Genomic DNA, 23,284 nt, shown 5'->3' on the forward strand with positions numbered 1-23,284 from the left:
AACAGGGGTTGTCACCCAGAAAGATGCATTCACATATTGAGAGTAAAAACATTGTTCCTATGGTGTATAAGTTGGGTCAGAAGAAAAGGAAAACAGAGAAGGTGGCAAACGAAGCAAACCAACCAAGTTTAATGAGGGCTTTTCAAGAATGTCAGCGGTGATTGAACTGAGATCCTACTTCAATAAGGAAAAAGAGAGAATGTAGATGTTTTCCTAAGTAAGTGTTCATGGTTACATGACTTCCCATGATCCAGTTGCAACTGGGTGTGTCAGGCCCACACCAGGCCCCTATGTAGTGCTGAGTCTGAGACATACAGTAATTACACGCTGAACAACCATTTGCCTTCAACAGCTTCAATGATTCTTGGATTGCTGCCATACAAGTACTGAATATTATGGCATTCATCAAAATGAAAAGTGTCCAGTTGAAGGACTGGTGAAGGAGGTAGAAATATACTTCTCACTTTGTCCTCCAAGACTGATCTGGTGGTTTGGGTGTTTGTGAAACCTCTCTGTTCCTGTGCCCATGTATCAGAACTCGGGAATATGGCAGTATATTAAGAGAACAATGTTTACTTTATCCTGTAAAATGCCATTATATTCCTTGGACATTATGTGACCCTGCAGAGCAATTATCAGGATCTAATCACTCCAATTAGCTGGCTCCTGATCCCATTACAGTTCCCTCAACCTGCTTAACTGTTGCTTACAGAAACAGGGGGACAGAGAGCATCCATTTGTTTTCGCCAATGTTTTTGGGAGTAAAAAGTGACGTGCACTGGCCTTGGATAAGAAGTGGGAATTTTTTTAAATTTAATTAGCATCTATCTTTGGATAGCCATTTGGATATGTGGGGTAGTAACTAAGTAGGTAGTAAATAAAAAAGTTTTTAATGTATGAAACACTAAATATACACTTCTGAATAGTTTTACACAAACTTTTTACAGTTTTTGTAATCTGAATCTTTATACCCCTCATTATTGCCTTGGATCATAATTCAAAGTGGCAGTTTCTAGAGGCCTTTAGTTTGGTGCCAACTGCTAATCAACCTATGCAAACCTACTCACCTTTGCAAACATTTTAAAATTTTTCATGTCTTTATTTTGGCCACCCCTTTGTCTCATACAGTGTTGTCTGGTGATTTCACCCCAGCTGAGATGTCATTGGCCCTTTCTGAGTGACATTTACTGCCGCACAAACATGACTGTAGCGAAATAGGTTGTTTTTTATAGAGCTTGATTGTTTTGGTTTGCATTGAAACCCTGTGTGGTGATTGAAATGCTGCATTAGGATAATAGCACAGACAAAGTGGCAGTAAAGATTACACCACAGAGGAACATTAGTCTCCACTTGTGTGTATCATTACATAACAGCTGCGTTACACACACAATATCCCTCAAATCCATTAAAAGCAGATTAACCATGTTGCCTGAGTAGAGAACCCACTTGGCATTGTCCTTCAAGTGAAATGTTGCAAATATAAGAAAATGGTTTAATGTGTCAGATAATAAGGGTCAAAAGTACAAGCTTTGCACATAAATGGACATTTTGATTTTATCGCATCATGGTTAATGGAATAAATATCAGTAAATGAAAAACAATACTGTGTAGCTAATTTAACTAACGTCCTACACACATTCACCTCAATGCTGTGCATGCTGTCAGGAACACAAATGGCCATTGATTACTGACAGAGCACTTTTTGGTCTTTGACAGTATTTAACAATTCATTTGGGCCGATAAAGCATTAAATGGGAATCAGATTTCAATTTGGTGTTGATGAACTCTTACTTAATATGAATTAGATTTCCATTAGAAAACTGCTTGCAAAGGAAGCTGTTACTCTAACTACCATCAGTCTCTGTTTCAGATACACCAGTATATAAAGGAAAAATGTCCTTTGGAAGGGGGAGAAATTTTAACTTATGTCCCAATATTTTGGCCAGATGAGCTTGTATCTAATTAAGAATTCATCACTTGATACCAATTTATTGGATCTCATGCATTTTCATTTGAACATCATATACTGATTATAAAAGTGCTTTTTATTTGAGCTTGTAATATTCAGTTTTGTATCAGTTTATAAGAACATGGATTATAGTAAAGGATACAAGTGGGGACAACCGTAATCCTATTGCTGATCAATTAACCGAATTTCTAATCGCAATTACAATTATGGATGCCACAATTATATAATTGCTCAAAGTGGCAATTAGTCGTTCAAAATACACTTACGTTATTCTGCATACTTAAGATGTTTTTTTTCTTATACATGTTATCTTTGTTTTAATTTTAGTTTTAGCATAACACTATAATACCATTCATATTTATCACATTTGAGGCTTAATACTATATAAAAGCACTAAAAGTTTTTCAGTAAGTGTTTTCAGCTTTTTTATTTACATAAAATATTGTATGATATAAACATTGTTCAATGTAAATTGTGATAATCATAATTAATAATCGCAAAATATAAATTTCATGGGAATAATAGAAAATTATGATTTTTGCCATAATTGTGCAGTCCTAAGTAATGCCTCACATCTTGTCGGTTAAACAAGATGATTTAATGTGATTTAAAAAAAAATGTAATGCCAGATGTTTAGACTGTAACTGGTAACTACTCTACAGGTGTTAATTTGTATTTTTTAAGTTCAAAGGGCGAATTAACAAAAATTTATGTGACTGAATTGAAAGATTCTTCGGCTGATCAGTATAAATTAGTAAACAGGATTTAATACATTTTGAGATAATTATACTCCAGGTTTTGCTTAGACTTTTTCTTTAAATGCTTTATTATCCCTGAAACTTTGATGTTGCAAGACACTAAAAAGCTTGACTCCAACTAGGTTTTTAAGTGGAGACATCTAGACAGGTCAGAGCGGCGAGAGCAGGTAGTTATTGTAGTAGTCACAGGCTTTTCCCGCCGAGATTGCAGCCCTGAGTTTGGAGGCTCCCAGATTTGTCTGTACTCCATGTGAATTAATGAGGCAGAGAGTCCGCGCTTGAAAGGTCACATTTCTGTGCTTAAACGCTGCAGTAATGGCTTCATTCACAGCTAGAAGGAGGATGGGTGATTTAAGAGTTTGGAAGGGTTTAACTGAGACCTGGGATGAGGGTTTGAGTATTTTTTTATTTTATTTTTTTATGCTGTTTTTAATAAGATGAGCTTCTTTGGGATGAGGTTCTATGATGAAATGATCCGGACATATTAACAAGTTGAATGAAATTCATCATTGATGTTTACTGTTTTGTAAAGTACAGAAGCTCATCTGTAGACATCTGGATCAGGAGCCACCTGATGATTCACCATTGCTTTTCTTTTGGGCCATCTTGCCAGTTTCCATGGAAACCAAAAGTCTCCCTCATAGGCCTTTCCTTTGGGGATCGCTCTCGTCCTTTGCGTAAATAAACTCCAAATACTGGCATATGCAGAGTCTCACCTCTAGCGTTTGTAAAAACTACATTTTCATTATAAAGTGCAGCGTTCTGGCACTTTATAGCACCTTAAATTCTCTCAGTAAAGCCTGCCTAGTAAAGTCCTGACAGTCTGTGCCCATTTCCCAGTGATAAAATTGTTTTCTTATGTATGACTCAGTCTTGTTTGCTCTTGATGAATGATATTGCAAATTAAAAGGATGGGCATAAAAAGACAGAGGCACTCTCACTAACGGGAAGTGACATCTCTTTCAATTGACCCTTCGCATACTTTTGGTATGAAGCTTAGGTTTCAAATATTTTATATATATATATATATATATATATATATATATATATATATATATATATATATATAGTTTTAAGAAATTCAAACAATAAATACTGTTTTGTGGCTCTTTAATATGTCGTGACAGATCAGTTCCAGTGGCATGTAAACTGATACATTTTTCATATTTACTTAAAGCACAAAATAAACACGAATGAACATCAGAATGTATTTTATTTCAACCACGGAAAGATGTCTTTCCTGTCTGGTTTGTCTGTTTGACAAAATGGCGCATTGTGTGTTTTACAAAATTAATTTTTAAGGGCTGTCAGAGTAAAAGTTTCAACGTAGACGAATATGGACAAATATGTTTAACACAATCATCATCATCAGACGCGTTATCATTTAACATTTTGATGATGTTTAATTCTACTTTCTAAAGACAGCCCTTGTTTTAATAATTAATTAATATACAGTATAACTAATTATTTTTATAAAAATATATATATTTAATACTAAATACTATTTAATACTATATTATTGAATACAAATTATCTTAATGGAAAGTAAATACTTTACAGATAATAATGTAATAATTTGCCAATGTTAAACCTAATTTTATAAAACAATGTCTTATATGAAAATATATAGGTGCCTTTATCATTTAAAAAGTGATTCCTCACAAAGCAACAATTTTATTTAGAGATCCTTGGCATCAAAAAGCTCGAAACCCCTTAAGTTAAAATATAGGAGCCAGTCAGGAGCCTTTGTATGTAGCATCTCATAGAGCTTTAACCTTTCGGATTCTCACTTTAAAGCATAATTCATTATTATTCACAATCTTCAAATCATCTCATCTGCATGGAAACTTAATGGACAGCTTCACAAAGAGACCCACAGCACTCCTACAGAGTGTAAGTCAGATATGTACAAGACAGGCTTTAGTCTTTCACACTTTGACACAATGGAGCTCTGAGGTGTTATCTCACTCCAGCATTCGGTCTTTCCCATTATTCACCAAACCTCATTTGCCGGCGATCTTCATGTGCTGCCGATGAACATCAAAGTGGTGTTTTGATGGCAGGCCGAACTCCTCCCGTGGCTATGAAAAGCATGTGATTCATCTGAAAAGGCATACCTCCATTGCCAACATCATCTCAGACAGTGACAGCTCCATTCAAAGCCAAATTACCCACACAAGTTGCTCACCTCTTGTGCCTTTATACCCAAGAAAGCCTTTTAATTTACACTTGCGGTTAAAGAATACAAAAATACTGTTTGCAAACACATTTTCCGGAACGTTTATAGACAATTAGATGCAGCAAGATGTGCTTCACCTCTTATTTTTCTTATTGGATGACTCAACAGGATTTATCTCTGCATTTTAAAACAAATAGGACTACAATAAAAAGCCATTAGAATAGCTTTTTTTTTTTAAAGCAGTAAACCCGGCCTGTTCCAAACTCGAATAACAAGTCTGTCTCTCAGACAAATGTGCATAGTTTATTCATTTTCCTCTCTGCATTATTTTAGCTCAGAATATCCCTGATCTAAATTTCTATGACATTATACGGATATTAAGAAAATCATGATTTGTTTTCTTCACGCTAATACTTTCATTGGAAATGTTATATATTTAACTAGATGACATGATGTTATTATTTTATGAATGAAAGCAAGAACTAATATAACATGTTCCACCAATATTTATTTAACCTTCTATAATTATCAATCTAGCTTTGTGTCTATTTATTTGAATATTATTCAGCAGTCATTATTACAGTTTTCAGCATCACGTGATCCTTCAGAAATCATTCTAATATGCTGATTTGCTGTTTAAGGACCATTTCGTTTTATTATAAATATTTAAAAGTTACAAGAGTTCTGCTTAATATTTTTGTGGAAACCATTATTGTGGTTGTTTTCCGGATTTTCTGGAAGTAGAAAGTTCAAAAGAACAGCATATTATTTAAAATCAGAATCGTTTGTTACATTATAAATCTCTTAACAGCCACTTTTTTCATCAGTTTAATGCATCTTTGCTGAATAAAAGTATTAATTTATTTTAAAACAAAACATATTTTAGTAAGGACCATTGCTTTTACATTTGACTAATTAGGACTTTTCTACCTCACATTATTCAGGATTGTCTTTGCAAATTTAAGGCCATGCACAAATATATCCGGCTCACGCAGAAAAACACAATGTACTGTGATTGCCTGGGAGAATAGCATTGTACAAAAATCCCAGAACTCCCTGCACATTTATCCAAGAGGACAGTTAACATTAAACATACGCACTACAGTAATCAACCATAATCAAAACAAATCAGAAAAAGCACCGTTCTGGAAACAGCATGAAGAGCAATCCAGAATGTGGCTGTCTAGGGAAACAATTCTATCCACATATAACCTAGCAGGGTAAAATGCTTGTATTAACCTGAACTTTTGGACATGCCTGAGTGGTGCTCTAGCTGCCCCATGTCTCATTCAAGACCTGTATCAATCTTCCGGGGGGAAAAAAAAGTGTGATTACCTGTTTACCTGGAACATGTCTGAAGTCATTGGAGAGCTGAACTACTGAGCCACGCTGAAAAGGTTAGCAATGAATAGTAATGGTATGTTACAAATACACAACTAACCTTCAGACGGGAATAGAACAAGCATTCAGGAATTCAGTGTTAAAGGTCCCGTTTTCCCGCTTTTTTAAAGCGAATTGTGTTTATTGTGTGCAATATAACGTGTTCATGTTTCGCGTGTAAAAAGGCAGTATTTTTCACACAATTCACCTACCTGTTTACCGCTGTTTTCACTGTCACAAAAACGGGCTGATGTCTTCCTTGTTCTATAAAGTCCCTCCTTCAGAAATATGTAAGAGTTCTGATTGGGCCAGCGGTTCCTGTGTTGTGATTCGACCTCCTGGTAACATGATTGGGCTAGTTTTGAGAAGCAAGTGGGCAAGAGCATGTGCTGGAGATGTATTTATAGTCACAGGAGCGTTTTTACTGACGAAATGCGCATGAAAATCGCATTCGATTTTTTGCACAGCCCTAACATCTAGTTAACAAAGCTAAACAGTGTTGCCCTTTGTGTAGTAAGTTACAGAAACTGTTAAACGCACCAACTTAAATAATAAAATACACTTTCCGGTTGTGGTCCATAAACAATGCCTTCTCCAGACAAAGAGGGAACTGCTCCATCTTTCAGGAATAATCTTTTTGCGATTAAACTTAAAAATCCGGCATTAAACTGATTGAGATTGAGGAGGCTGTCCTCTGCAAAATGTGCTGCGCATAGCTTTGCATGTGGATTATAATTTTCGGGAACAGAGTTAAACATAAATTGTAACCATTAATCTCAAAGTACAGCGTTCCTGTGAAGCCCAAACAAAGATGATTGGACTCGTCGGAGCGCAACAAGACCACGCCCCCTGTTTGTGAATTCATGTGGGCAGAGGTTAGTCAAAAAACTGTTTTAGTGACATTATTACTGCAGGAACTAGAGGGATGTAGTCCAAACAGCTCGTTCGATGTAGGCTAATTCTGTTAAATAAAATATCTCACTTGTCATTGAACTTTGAGCTTTAGAATTTTACAGATATTATTTATACTCTAACAACAACATTACACACTAACTAAAGTTTAAAACATGGGATCATGAAGAAGGGGACCTTTAATGCAGTGGAAAGGTAAGAAATGGAAATAATGTGTTCTTCCTTACCTTACTGACAAGGCTTTGTTACTCAAATCACTTGAATCGTAGACATTGCTAGACCTTATTAAGAGAGGCTTTTCTCAAAGCCACATTCTCAAAACATCTTAAGGCTAAAAGTAATTAATTAATTCCTAAATTGCCATTTTTAGGACTCTTAAATTTGTGCTCTAAGAATATTTCACAAAGTTTGTGTTTCAGCTCAGAACTAAAATGTATACAAGAAATAACAGCTGTTCTCGTGGCCAGTTTGGTTTTTACACTTGTGCAGCGTCTTACTTATCAGCCATGATTTAATTCTAGTCTGTTAATTTAAAGGGCTGCTTATATGCATATCTGCTAATTGTTTATGAGATGCAGACATGTGAGAGGCTGGAAATTAGCTGAACTTATTCTTGTTTAATTAGTAGCCTACATTTTTAAATCTTTATTTGAATGTGGCAACATGATACCTTACTCTACCTCATTCTTGTTGACATCATCCATAGTAACGAGGTTAACCTTGCCCTTTGGTAAAAGTTTTAAAGGTTGGAATAGACAATATGACTTAAAATCTGAACAGGATTTTTAAAAAAACACTATGCATCATACACTTACCGACTTTGTAAATAGTCACAGACTGGTACTAAACAAATGAGGATCACACACTATCAGACTTTCAAGTTCTTCCGATCACAACAAGAAAACTCATGCAGAAATGTGTGCCTTGGTAGAAGATGTATGACAGATGAAAACAATGTGTTATAAAATCGGCTGAAATATGAAACGTTTCATTTCCTCTGACTGGATGGATTTATAATTCGAAGCTAAAAAATCGGAGTCTGTGACCATCATACATCATACTTCACAATTTGTATGAAATCTCAATCTCAAATCTGCATACTGGCATTGACTTTCGTCATCTAGCATTAACTTCTCCAGACTGCAAACTGGCGGAAAATCAGAGCAAAAATTGTGTAGTGTATTGAATTCCAGCCTTAAGAGGAGACTCTTTCCTAAGAACTGTTACTGTTATTTTGAAAGACTCTTAGTGGAAAGATAAATGTTTTGTGAATATGGCCCCTGATTTAGGATTACAAGGTTATTTGAGTTTGAGTCCTTCCTTTACTAGTCGTTAAGTCATAAAGAACTTTTAAAGTTTGGATCATTGAGGTATTTTTTTTAAAATCCCACTTCCCAGTGGTGAATGCCTATGACAGATGGCACTGGGTAGCAATGTTCATTCAGCTCAGAGCACAGCTCTCAGTTGCATGCTCCTCTATTCAAATCTGTGTAATAAAATAAAATGCAACCAAAACACCACCTCACAAAATGAACTCCTACAATCACCTTTTATACATTAGTCTGACTTTTCTTATTGTTGGAAGTCATGGTGGGGCAATTTTCTTAAAATGAATCATGCATGAAGATGTTTTTAGATCATAAATCATCACATTCTATACTGTAATAGTGACTATACAACTAAAGTGCTGCATTGTGCTTGTATGTATATTTATTGTGTGTATATGTATATTTCTGACCTAGTTTTATGTGGAGTTTGATATTTGTTGGAGAGGTAGTTGAATGAATCAGTCATGTTATGATGTGTGTAGAATGAGGAAGCTGAGACTAGTAAACATGTCTAGAGTGAAAATATGACTGAAGTTTACAGTCTGGATTAGCACTGTTGGCATGAGAGATACAATGCACTGGATAGAACCTGCTATTTTGCTTACCCCAAAGTAGGGAGTGCCGATAGACGATAGTATTGTGTATCGACGATAGTCAGAGATATCGACGACAGCAGATGTCTCTGTCGATAGTCAAGACGATATTAGGCTCATTCTCCTATTAATGTATTACATTATATTAAATTATTCGCTTTCACTTTTATCAGAATTGTCCACATTCTGTCTCAACATTCACCTCGCGCCTGTGCTGTTGTGTGCAGACAGTCTGTGCAGTCAAAACAATTAGGCTGCGTACAACGGCGCATGTGCGAGGTGAATGCTGAGATAGAAATGAGTCAAGTAGATGGGACCGCGCATGTGTTGAGTTCATCCATCCGTCCATTTGTTATTATTCTGGCCATCTATTCTTTCTGTAAATTAGAGATATCAGCAAGAGGCTCTTTTTTCCTGTGTAAATTACTCAAGTGTATCCAGTCAAATTTTGTTATTTACCTGTGCAAAACTAAAAGAAGCCGTTCCTTTTTCCTACCCCCACATATCAAGTAGTTCTTGCCGATACTGCAAATAACATGGAAAACTCATTTCACAGTGAACAAGCTCAATGCAAATGAACCTGTATTGTAAAAAGATCCTCCCATGGAGGTTCTGCTATGGATTCTAAATATATGGGATATACTGAATAATTGGTTGCGGTCACACTATGAATTTGACTAAGAATAAGTGCTTTTTAAAAGTGTTATGAAGCACAGGTGGTGGGAATCATTTTGTAGTGGCTGCCTCCAACACTTGACTGGATAAGTGGGTATGTTCTCCTCAATGTATTTCTTTGTCCGAACGGATTACAGATTTTATTCCTAGGTTCAGACGGGGCCAGTGCAGTTCTAGTGAAGTAAAAAAAATTTAATTTGAAAGCGTTGAAATGGTACATCAGATTAAAATGGTGATAAAAGTCTTCTAAAATGAATCTTCTCACTAGCTGCATGATTCCTTTACATGTCAAGTCTACAACCCAGACCTCATACTGTCAATCTTTTGTTTTCATCTAGGATTTCAGTGTGTGACGAGGACAAATTCCGCCACAACGAATTCATTGGTGAAACCCGAATCCCCTTGAAGAAACTTAAACCCAACCAGACTAAGAACTTCAGCAACTGTTTGGAGAAACAGCTTCCTGTGAGTTAAGGTCTTTTACAGTTTATCTTTGGAAATGAATCAGTCTGATGCCGGAAGGAGCTCAGTTGTGCTAATCATCAGTGTGGTTGTCTGTAAGTGATGGAGAAATTGAGGGAAGTTTGAAAGCTACATAAAGAGAATCAGATATCAAATTGATTAAGACATCCAAAATGACTCTCATTAGAATCAACATATTAATTAGAAATCAATTATCATTGGAGCAACATCCTCACATCCATCAACCATCTGAGACGAACTTGACAGGCTTACAATCATCAGCAAACAATACAATGCTGCTCGCTGCCAGAATAAAACTAACTATTCAACAATTGCAGCTTGTATCGCTCAATTTAAAACCACATCCTTGAGGGAATACATTTTTGTTTCACTGGAAGTATGCAGCCATAAATGTATAAAGGACACAGTCCCACACGTGTGTTAGTATACCTGCACCATACCTTATATCTGAAATGGTATACTCCAGTCATAAACTACAGCTATAGCTCAGCAGTAAACTTTCATCAGTACAGTGCCTTAAGGTGCGCAGCTCTGCTGGGATCAGCACAAACTACTGCTTTATATGACCTAGCAGAAGAAGGAAAATGTCGAGGAAAGCAATTTCACACACTTCCGTGTAGGCATGTCTTCGTCAGTTTAGGGCAGTGGATGTAGGATTTAAAGTATGATTACAGTGTCAAAGTGCTCCATGGATTGACAGCATGAGCAGGTATTGGGTGGGGGTTGATCTCATAACGTATCTTTTATCAGAGTGTCTTGCTTGAAAGACGGGTCACATAAACCTAAGCATTTTCGGTAGCTGATTGAATCAACATTTATTTTTTAGTGTTTTTATTTACTTTAGTGTTATTTATTACACAGAACTCTGAAACATTTGATTCTGTTTGGCTAATCTTGGCTTAAAGCCTCTTGTTAGGAACACAAATCAATATTTTGTGTACAGTTATTTACTTATGTGCCAGGTAGCTATGTTATAAGTGGGATAATGTACATCCAGCCAGTATTCATTATAACTTTGCATCAGGGTCCTGATCCCATTGTCAGGGTTTATTCTATGATATCAATCAGCTGGATGTACCCTTCTTTATCATGCATCTTTCCTCTACTTAAGCAATATCACATGAGCAAGAATGCTGTTGTTCTGAATTTGGTTGTAGGCATGTGAAGACAATGTGATGACAATGTGATATTGCTTTTATACTACAGTTTAATAAACAATTAACATTAAGTAACTAAGACCCAGTATTACCAGTTACTTGAGTTCCAAAAGAAGTCAAAGCAGAATTAAACATTACATGCCTCCAAACAACACAATGTTGTGGTATTTTGTTTCTTATAAGGGCTTGACAATGATGCTTCTCCGCAAGGTCCGGGATTTGTGGATTTTGTGAAGGGGCAAGTGAAAGAGACTAGACAAATAACATGATTAAAACGTCAAAAAACAAACAATAACTAGGGCAGCACAGAAACTTTGCTGAGAATGATTCTGATTCTATTACTTTCAGTGTAAATGGTGACTGATATAACGGATAATGTATTGACAGTAGGCCTATTAAGGTCACGTCAGTTAAGGCTCGCACAGATAATATAAACTTATAAGCGCAACAGCACATAATGCACATATAAAAATACTGTAAAGACTGAATGAAGTTCATTTTGCATCAAATGTAATTTTCGAGTCAGCGCCGATAGCCTGTGGCATGGGCATCCAGAGTCTGAGTCCCGGCTTGTGTATCTTTCCCAATCCCGCTGACTCTCTCTCCAACTTCACTTCCTGTCATTATTTACTCTATCAATATAAAGGCAAAAAGTCAAATAAACGTATTTTTTTTTCTTTTTAAGTGAATTTTGGTAGTCAAGATCTGGCAGCGACAGCAAACAAACTCCTCCACACCTCCATAACCAGCAAACATTTGCATAAAATTACAGTTGTTTGGCAAAGAAATAATTTACAGATAAGTTACATACTTATTCCAAGCATTTTATTATTTAAGCCTAATGTTCCACCTGGAATCACAATGGGATTTATAGTAATGTTAAAACTCATTTTTTAAATGGCTTGGGTATGCAGAACATTTGCAGCTTTATGGACTGAATGCCCCTGATGCACATACTGACTGTATCTGGAAGCACAACACAGAAAAGCAGAGTGACAAAAACAAAAATAAAATAAAATCAGTCCTGTAGGACACGGCTTAGTCAATCAAATTATAGGACTAGAACTGTTATGTAATGACAAACGTTCCCCAAAAGTCCTTAGGTTTTTTTGTTGTTGTATTTGTTTTTTAAAGTCAGTTTTAAAAAGCACCACCAATTTTGATCAATCTTTCAAATTAAAAAATTTGACAGGTATGAAATGCTCTCCAACCCTGAAATTTTGAGATTTCCCAGCAAGTTTTTAAAAGTTGTGTTAGTTTTCAGCTCTATTTATTCCCATCTATTAATTATCTTTGACCCACCAAAAACATCAGCACATAGACTGATCTGGGATCTGCTCTTAGGCCTGAGTGTGACTCCAGTAGCTGGCAAACAGTACGAAGTGCATTTGTTGTGTGAAGGGACTCTGTAGTGTGTGTTTGTGTGTGTGTGTGTGTGTGTGTGTGTGTGTGTGTGATCTCCAGTGGGGACGGAAATGAGACAGCAGTGTGTGGGGGATGAACAGAGATGCCTCCTCCACAGCTAATTAACTTCATGCTTGACGGCTTTGGTGGGTCCACAAAGTTCTGAGAGAGCGAGAGAGAGAAGATTTACCTCACATTCAACAGTTGAGATAATCTCAGCTCTGGTTCTGCATTGCCATAAAATGTCTAGACAAGAAAACACTGGAAAAAAGAGAGTGGTGCACAAAACTAATTGAGCGAATTAATAAATGATCTACTGGGACAAAAGACTTGTTTTAATAGAAATTTTATAGATAATTAATGTAACCAGATTCACAGCATTTTCATTTAAATATATATTTATATTATGTACTAGCTACATACATCTTTTGTATAGTTCTTAGACATTGGACTGACGGCTGTTTTCTCTGTTTGTCTGTGTGTGTGTGTGTGTCAACACAGATTGACAAAACAGAGGACAAGTCTCTGGAGGAGCGAGGGCGCATCATGATCTCTCTGAAGTACAGCTCTCAGAAGTGTGGCTTAGTGGTGGGCATCATCCGCTGTGCCCATCTCGCTGCCATGGATGCCAATGGCTTCTCTGATCCCTATGTTAAAACGTAAGTCATACCCAGTTCATGTGCAAAAATACTAAAATAATCAGAATCCACATAATTTGCTTTAGTGAAAATGTTGCCTATGGAACCGAAGATCCGTACACGAGTTATGTAAATTACAGATATCACAGGAAATCTAGCTTCCAGTTGCTGAATTTAGAAAAGCTAGTCAATTCAAATCTGTTTTATAACAATAAGACATGACTTTTTTGTGCAATTAAGTCAGAATACAGGTGCTGGTCATATAATTAGAATATTATCAAAAAGTTAATTTCACTAATTCCATTCAAAAAGTGAAACTTGTATATTATATTGATTCATTACACACAGACTGATATATTTCAAATGTTTATTTTAATTTTGATGATTATAACTGACAACTAAGGAAAATCAGTCTGTGGCACTGCTCAGGTATTTAAGAGAAAACGCCAATGAAAATTGGCTAGTGGATTTAACATACCTGAGCCACTCCCCGTGCCAACGGGTATAAATAGGGCGACAGGTGCATCCACTCATTAGGTTTTATGCTGAGGATCTGAGAACGTGTCCCGGCAACAGCGACCGGTTCAAGGTTGTGGCATGGGGACATAACGTCTCCGTTCCCTCCATCAGGGAACGAGGGTTACATATGTAACCAAGACTTTCCCTATCTGTCGGTCACTACGAGTTATGTCTAACAACCTGAACACCGTCACCACCCTGTGGCGCTGCAATTGTCGGCAAGACGTGGTGTGCCACAAAAGCTACGCTTAAGGTCGTAACCTTCCCAAAGCCCCAGCGCAAATTCACTGACCTTGGTACCAAAGGGTGAGTACATCACTGCTGGAGAAGGCCACGCTGCTGTTCCACCCACACAAAGTTAGTGAAAGGGATTTCAACCTTGGATGAAAGATTGCTGCAAATCTTCCCTATTTGTTCCTTCAGCTTGGCAAGACAATGGGAAACTGAGCCTAGGAACAGGCCGCTACGGAGACCACATCCTACCCGTAGGGAGGTGACATGTGGAGATACTGATATTGACTGACCCAGGGGGCAGTACTACATATGGTTAGGGTCTCTGAGGCAGGCCCTACCTTAAAGTAGGGATAGAACAGCTGCCAGAAGAGACTGACAGAATGGGTCTGTCAAGGGAAGACACGGGTTTGACAAGAGGGAAACCTCACTGTGGAAGAATACACATATGGGATATCCATAGGGAATCAAGCCATATGGACACCTAGCCCAGTACAGGGGCTGACCGGAGCTCCGGGCATGCTAACACCAGTACTGAGCCTGGCGACAGACTGCTCCACCATGTCTGACTGCAGAGGGTGCTGGAGGATGCTCGACCAGGGTATGCCAACTGGGGAACTCCACTGGGAATTCACACAGACAAACACAGGAACTCTACTCGCATCCCCGTGTTAGGGGGAATGCCCAGCCAGCCCTTCTCACCAATTACCTGTTACCCAACACACGCGAAGAAACTGGCTCTACACGAAGGTTGTAGAACCTTGTGAAGGTGTTAGGTGTCGCCCAGCCCGCAGCTCGACAAATGTCTGCCAGAGAGACACCGTGTGCCAGTGCATAGGAGGAGGCCACACCCGTGTGGAGTGGGTCCTCACCCCCAGGGGTCACGGCTCGCCTTGGGAATGGTACGCCAAGGCGATGGCATCCACTATCCAGTGGGCCAACCTCTTCTTGAAGACATGCTTACCCTTCTGCTGACCTCCAAAGCAGACCAGGAGCTGCTCAGAGCTTCTGAAGCTCTGGGTGCGGTCCTAGTATATGTGAAGCGCTCTTACGGGACACAGCAACACCAAGGCTGGATCTGCCTCCTCCAGGGGCAGCGCTTGCAGGTTCACCACCTGGTCTCAGAGGGGAGTGGTGGGAACATTGGGCATGTATCCAGGCTGGGGTCTCAGGACAACGTGAGGGTAGGCCAGCACTCTTCACTAACTGAAAACGCTTGGAGGTCCCCGACCCTCTGATGGAAGTGAGCGCGAAAAGGAGCACAGTCTTGAGAGACAGGAACTTAGGCTCGACTGAATGCAGCGGCTCAAAGGGACCCCTCTAAAGTCCTGCCAGGACAATAGAGAGGTCCCAGTAGGGAATCAGGGGTGTCCTAGGAGGATGTAACCTTCTGGCACCCCTCAGGAACTTAATGATCAGGGGCTGAATTGGCAGCGACACATCGGTGTGATGGTGACACTATGTGTACTGCGGTGCCATGCCCATCTCGGGACTCGGGAGTGCAACCAGTGCTGAAGTGGTGTCATATGGAGCAACCCGAACGGCGTGACTGCGGCTGCGGATGCCATATGCCCCAGGAGCCTCTGAAAGTGTTTCAGTGGTACCACTGTCCTGCCTGTTCTGTTTCTGTTGTAAGACAACAGGATGAACATGAAATACTGTAGTGACTGAAACACAGCCCATTAAGACTTGATAACCTGCTCTCCCTTCCAAAATGTTATTCTGCACAAAAATCTATATTGGTATAGATTGGTCTATTGGTCTACTATAATCTATACTATATTGGTTCATATTTTTTATGATAACTGATTTGTTTGTTCCTATTTTATTACTGACCGTTAACTTTCAAAAATTTTAAAGACAAGTTATGTTAGTGTACCTGCTTTTGCTGTTCTATTTTTGTTAAAACCATAGGCAAATGTTCCTCTTGAAGGCCTGTTCTGTATCTGACCCATTAGTGAACACAGTTGTCATAAGCTTAAAACTGTGTCTTTGATGGGGAGAAATGCAAATGTATTTGTATTTTGAGGACTGGAATGTGTTGGGTGAAATGAAACAGTGATCTCTGCGTCAGCACACAGAGAGGATTAGAGCTCTCAACTCCCTCGCTTCCTGAATCGAACGATTTACAGAAGCATTAAAACAGTGGGCCACTACGATTTTGTTTCTTACTTGTACAAACATTGGTCAGTTTAAACAGCCTGGTACTGACTCTAAAAATTCATGTGTATTTTCTGTCATTAGTTTGTCTCCATCTGCAGTTTTCAGATCTTGCATATCTATACTATCTATATTGTGTATTTTGTGCCGGCAGCCATGTCACCCTGTAGTCAAAGACTGGTTGCCCACTGAAGCTAAGCAGGGTTGAGCCTGGTCAGTACCTGGATGGGAGACCTCTTGGGAAAATTAGATTGCTGCTGGAAGAGGTGCTAGTGAGGCCAGCAGGGGGTGCTCACCCTGTGGTCTGTGTGGGTGTAATGATGGGGACACTATACTGCCAACATGCACCATTCTTTGGATGAGACATTAAACCAAGGTCCTGACTGTCTGTGGTCATTAAGAAATCCCAGGATGTATGGACATCAATCCCCAAACCTACTGATTGGCTTCATCACTCTTGTCTCCTCTCCACCAGTAAGCTGGTGTGTGGTGGGCGTTCTGGAGCAATATGGCTGCCGTCGCATCATCCAGGTGGACGCTGCATACTGGTGGTGGATGAGGAGATACCCCCTGACTATGTAAAGCGCTTTAAGTGCTTAGAAAAGCACTATATAAGTGTAAGGATTTATTATTGTTATTATTATTATCATAATCATTATTACAGAGCCATTTTTTCCGGATTTATATCACTTGATGTTCACCATTTTGTGAAGTAAATTAAATTGACTTTTTATAAACTGCAGATGCATTTAGTCATAAGAAAATAGCTGAATAAAATAATCATCCAGTTCGTGCCATTACAAGAGCAAATGCCATTCCCTGACAAGAGAGCTCCAGGGAGACTGGTCCAATAAGAGGGAAACAAGCCTTTCACAAGTTTCACTTTTGCTTTTATGAACAAGATACGTTTTTAATTTATTTCAGTTTTTCTTTCTATTTTTCAATGAATTCATAGAGGGATAAAAATACACAATGCCATTCTACATAAATACCCAGGGAATTTATTTTATTGGCTTTACAGAATAAGACACAGGTTGTGATTATTAGGCTGCTGAGTTCAGTGCCTAGATCTTCTTTAATCAGTCTGCTTGTCTGGTGGTCTTTGTAAAAGAACAAGGGACCCTCATTAGAGGGATTGCAGGAGTAGAGCAGCAGTGAGACATTTAATGACCTTAAAGTCAGCAGACAAGTGAAGTGAGGTTTCGTTTATTTATTTTTTATTATTTAAGCAAATGGTGGAAATGTCCTGCAATGAACCTTGTTTGTCCTTTCATAGCAGTTTGTTTCAGCCCTCCGATTTTATATACAAGAGTTTTAACGCCCTCTGGTGGACATTTGGACATCTGGTGCATTTGTTTCAAATGTCTTCAGTTTTGCCGCCTGTGCCTTTGCTGAAGTGCCATTATTTCAGAATTATTCCTGTGCCAAAGCATCAATCTTGAAAGAAAGCCAACTTAACCTATAGTGAAAGATCAAACCAAATGCATCCCCTCTCTCTCTCTCTCTCTACCTATATATCACCAATGTATTTCAGGTATCTCAAGCCAGATGAGAACAAAAAATCAAAGCACAAGACAGCTGTCAAAAAGAAGACCCTCAACCCCGAATTTAATGAAGTAAGATTAACCTGACTAGTACCTGATTTACAGACTCTGTAACACACATTTGCTATTATTAAAGCTTATTCCATGCTCTCTATTACAGGAGTTTTTCTATGAGATCAAGTACGCTGACCTCAGCAAAAAGACCCTGGAGGTGACGGTTTGGGACTATGACATCGGCAAATCCAATGATTTCATTGGTAGGACCCATTTACAAAATCTTGTCAAATCTAGGTTTTTATCTTTTATTTTTATTACATATTTTAAGCTTATGTTTTTATTTTAATGGTATGCTACCTATTGAATGTAGTACCAACGTTACTTCATTTTACAATTTAAGATGCAATCCCAGAGCTCTGCAGTAAAGATTTTTTTCCGATTGCCTAGTCAGGCCGGTAGTTCAGACTTCTTCTTGAGTCAACTTAGTCATTTTATATTTACAATAATTTCTTATTGTAACAATGTAATTTTTACAGTTTTATTAAAGGGCCCCTTTTATGGAAAATATACTTTTACATAGTGTTTGGACATGAATGTGAGTTTGTGTACACAGCTACCCTATAATGATAAAAATCCACCCACTAATGTTTTTAATCCAAATAAATCATAAGCGGTGTCCCTGAACGATCAAATTGCAGAATCTGTACAAAGTGACGTCACATCACTTAAATAAAAAGCAGAACGTCTAAAAGCTGCAATGTGACGAGGTATATAGCAAACAAGCTAAAAAACACAGAACTACGTTTTTATAAGTTATTGACCCAAAAAAAATTTGCGTTTAAGGGCACAAAAGTAGAGCACAATGTATCATATTACTCTGACTATGCAGGGGGTGCCGGGAACAATCACACTTGGGTTCGAACCACAGCAAACGAGCCCAGTGTGAAAGCCACCTTAATACAGCAATCTAATATAAACATGCAATTTCTTTCCCAGCGGTTTATGTCAATTGTGGGTTTTTAACATAACCTTGTGTGTATTTGACACCTTAAGCTTAAGAACTTAGTTTATGTGTTCCTGTGGCTCAGTGGTAAAGAATTACATTAGCAACACAAAAGTAATGGGTTCACTTCCCAAGGAACACACATACTGATATAGAGATAAAACATATATATATATATATATATATATATATATATATATATATATATATATATATATATATATATATATATATATATATAGCCTGCAAGTTGCTTCGGATAAAAGAGTCTGCTAAATGCTTAAATGTAAATGTAGTTTAGTACTTGCATGCTGTGTGACAGCTGCAGTGGCATGTAGCATCAGGGCATGAGGGGTATGCAGGTGCATATGGGCCCGGGGTGTTTGGGGGCCCGTCGAGCTGGGGGAACTTTTAAATGAAACAAGGGAAAAAATAGACTCTGCATGGGCCTGGCCCTTGTCCAACAGCTTACCGTATTTTTTGGACAATAAGTCGCACCTAAGTAAGTCGCATCAGTCCAAAATTCATGACGAGGAAAAATATATAAATAAGTCGCATTTATTTGGAACCAAGAACCAAGAGAAAACATTACTGTCTACTGTCTAGTTTATTAAACAATTAATTCAAATATCGGCCTATCCCTTCACTATTTTTTACTTTTTTGATAGTTTATTAGCTTTTTTGGCTGCTGTGTCAAAATTGTGTTTGCATTCAGTAGCCTATTCAGCAGCATTTTTGTACCAAATTGAAAAAAACAAAAAAAGATTAACGTCATAATATTTTAAGAATAAAGTAAAAATTCAGTAAGAAAATCATGTTATATTGAGTGCAATTAATGTGAAAATTCCACCAATTCGGTTGTTAAGTGTTGACGTAAGAAGCACTGTTTCTGGGTCCAAGCCTCAACTCGCTTCACTTGAGAATACGACCTCATCAGCCGTTTATGAGCACTGTTTATTCATATTAATAATTTAAGCTAAACGCTTTAAAACTTACGGTATACACTACAGTCTCGGTGCCATACACAATAATTTTTATATATATTTTCATTGTCGGAGTGGAGTTAAAGGTAAAGATTATAACTTTTTTGCTAGTATTCTATCACATTGTGAGTTTATATTAGCACCTTTTTTTTCTCGTGGTATCTGATCTGATCTGAGCATTTGGACACGGAAGCGCTGCGACGTGACGTCAGACTTAACAAGCGAATAGACCTACTCCTCACAAAAGTAAAAGTATTTTTTAAAACTCATCATTAATTCATATGCAGCTTGAACTGAGGATAATTATCTTACAAATTACAAAGCATAAAAATACACTTATTGTTTGATGTTTAAAGACTGAGACTTTGTAGTAAAGCTGCAATAATTGAGTAGCTTGCGTGCTACAAATAATGAATGGACTTGAAAACTTTAAACATAATTACCAAGCATTGGCCTAAATAAAACAGCTTGTAAATAGTCACTATTCACTAATATTATTTGCTTCAAAAAAATCAACAATAGGGCCAAATTAAAGTTAACAGAGTTGAAGCCATAATATTTGGGGGGGGGCATACAAATTTATTTGCATATGGGTCCAGGGCTGAATCGCTACGCCACTGGACAGCTGCTTTCTGTGTGCATGCTTTGGATGTGTATGCTCTGAAAACACTGTATCAGTTTAAACTTTATGTCTTTAAAACATCGTTTTGGCTGAGTATCCAAGGCACGAGCTGTAAAGGCACAGCCCTATTCTGGAAGAGTGGCAGAAGAACAGCAGCTCATTTGCATTTAAACATACAAGCACAAAAACAGCATATTTTTGCTTTCTTTCAAAAGTGCAATTTTCTAAATAATATATTAAATGATGTGTGGGGTATTTTGAGCTGAAACTTCCCAGACACATTCTTGGGACATCTGAGACTTTCATTACATCTTGTAAAAAGGGGCATCATTCGGACCCTTTAAATTATTCATAAATATATAAATCATTTGTCATAAAATATTTGCTATGACAATTTACTAGTTCCTAATATAATAATATATATAATAATAATGATTTAATAATTTATTTAAATATAATTATTTTGCTATGAACACCTACATGAAATAGAAAATAAAAGGAAAAACATTACTGGTTTGATATTTTCAACCAATTCCTACTGATGTCAAGACTAGCACAAGCCATTCTTGCAATTTAGACAAGACCTCTTATCTGTACCAGCCAGCTAGATGAGTTTATACAACTAATTAGTTTAAACTGACAGGCTGAGAAGCTGAATTAGCAAACAAATGTGACAGAAAAACAAATGTATAGGTTTGCAAAAAAAAAATATGTACATTATCAAAATATGTAAGATATAGTGCTGACCCAACTGGGCAAGTTTTGTAAACAAAATCTCTTGATCCTTATAATCAAGGCCTGAGTCACATGGGGATCTATTGACCTGTGGTTGTTTTTAGCCATTTTAATGAACTTTTCCACCCTTTATCCAGGTGGACTCTCTTTAGGTATCAATGCCAATGGCGAGAGGCTAAAACACTGGTTTGACTGTCTGAAAAACAAGGACAAGAAAATCGAGCGCTGGCACACGTTAACCAATGAACTCCCTGGTTCAGGGTACAATGACTGAAAGGCTCTCATTCTAGTGGCTGAACCGATGCCGTGCCCCTTTCCTACATGATGTCGATGTAAAGCCCAGCAGCCTGATGGATGGATCAACACTCCAGCAGTCCACTGATTTAGAGATGGGTGCCAGTATCTGTTCCCAACTAACACACCTGCTCTATCTCTTGTACTTTTCCTGGTGTTGAGCTTAAAGTCTGATTGTGTGGCTTGATGTGGCTTATATAAGGGTCTTTAATCAGCCTGTGTTTGTACAACCTCATTGAAAATGCAGAGATGTTCCCACACCCAACAAGAGATCAGGCCCCGTCTTCAAATATTTAACCACACACTCTACTGTTCTTTGTCCATTCTCTTGGCTATTTTCGAGGTTTAATGTGTATTCAAGAATGCTGTTTACAGACATAATTTATCAGTAAATGTATCATTATGCGTATGCATCATGGCAGCAAAGGGGCTCTGAAAATACACTTTCCAAAACAATAGTGTTTACAGTCCAAAACCTTTCTAATGCCTATCCTAAGGCCAGGGCATAAACTACACAATTGTATTTAACAGACAGATGATTGTGAAGATTATATCTGTTGATGGAGGTTAAAAAAAATCTTACAAATATAAACTCACAACAAATTAATGAGTTTTTTCTACCCCTTCTATTACAACAGGCTAGAATGTTTTGTTGTTTTTTAATTGAATAACCTCCATGTCAAGTCTACTTAATGAATGTAATTTATTTTTTTAGTTTCTGTACTCTCACTGCAAATGAACAGTGTGACATTAAGACAGCACACAGCAGAGTTTCAATAGCAATTTTTCTAGAGAGGAAACCGTTTACACAGAGACCACAGAAACGCTGAAAATGCGCTATACTAGAAATTAGGACTAAGGACTATACAACTTTCAGATGGACATTTATCCGAATATTGTTTTAATGTGTTAATTACCCATTTTTGGATTAGACACTTTGCCCAAGCTCAAATCATATATTGCATTGACATCTTTTAATCTAAATTCTTCAGTCTGTAAAACAAAACCAAAAAGGACTGAACAAACTATTGTTTTGAGATTTAATAATAGCATGTTTATCTTATTCTTCCTTTGAGCCTTTTAAAGATGACTAAATATATTTTTTTAAATACTGCGTTAAAAGTCCTTTAACATGTTTATTTTAATTTTGTGGCATTAAATTATAACCAATGTATTATTTTAACCTTTCTGTGTTATTGCATATTTAGCATGCCGTTGGTGGGTATCGTCGATATTATTAATGTATATTTAACAGTTGTGTTTTTCTCCCTCATTACCAGTAGATTTGATTCTATAAGGTAAACTCTAGATTGCAAATAAGACTTGAGATGTTGAAACTCCAAGGAGAACTCCTGTCTACAGACCTACAATGTATGTTCACCAACTGAGAAACCTTATCACTTTCTGACACCGTTCATTGTGCAAGCCACTCCTGTGACATTTTTGTAATCTTTTTGCTTTTGTACACAAACTCTATGGCATAAAAATGCATGCAAATGTTATTGGGCTGTCATTAAAATAACTTAGCTTAATGTTTGATACCGCTGTTCTCCTCTGTAAAAAGAGAGTTCCTGCTCTTGGATTGCTCCAGGAATGTCAGCCTTCCTTCTCGGACCGTTTTTGTACTTTTGAACGCTATTGCATTGGCCGTCAGGTTGCTCTATTGACTGGACATGTGAATGCATGTTACAAAAAATAAAGTCTTGTTTTGATCATTTTA

The 23,284-nt window shown here is 37.6% G+C and overlaps 1 protein-coding gene across 4 annotated transcripts in view; it reads left to right on the top strand.

The window, feature by feature from the left end:
• LOC113081025 (double C2-like domain-containing protein beta) overlaps positions 1-23,279 on the top strand; it is a 230,184-nt gene extending 206,905 nt beyond the window's left edge. For all 4 annotated transcript variants that reach the window (XM_026253087.1, XM_026253097.1, XM_026253092.1 and 1 more), the window contains 5 exons: positions 10,133-10,259; positions 13,340-13,497; positions 17,921-18,002; positions 18,091-18,187; positions 21,408-23,279. In XM_026253087.1, the coding sequence (XP_026108872.1) occupies positions 10,133-10,259; positions 13,340-13,497; positions 17,921-18,002; positions 18,091-18,187; positions 21,408-21,544 (601 nt within the window). In that variant the 3' untranslated portion in view covers positions 21,545-23,279. The remainder of the gene's footprint in view (positions 1-10,132; positions 10,260-13,339; positions 13,498-17,920; positions 18,003-18,090; positions 18,188-21,407) is intronic.
• The last annotated feature ends 5 nt before the right edge of the window (positions 23,280-23,284 follow it).

This window comes from Carassius auratus, chromosome 5, assembly GCF_003368295.1.
Source record: "Carassius auratus strain Wakin chromosome 5, ASM336829v1, whole genome shotgun sequence".
NCBI classification, from domain to species: domain Eukaryota; kingdom Metazoa; phylum Chordata; class Actinopteri; order Cypriniformes; family Cyprinidae; genus Carassius; species Carassius auratus.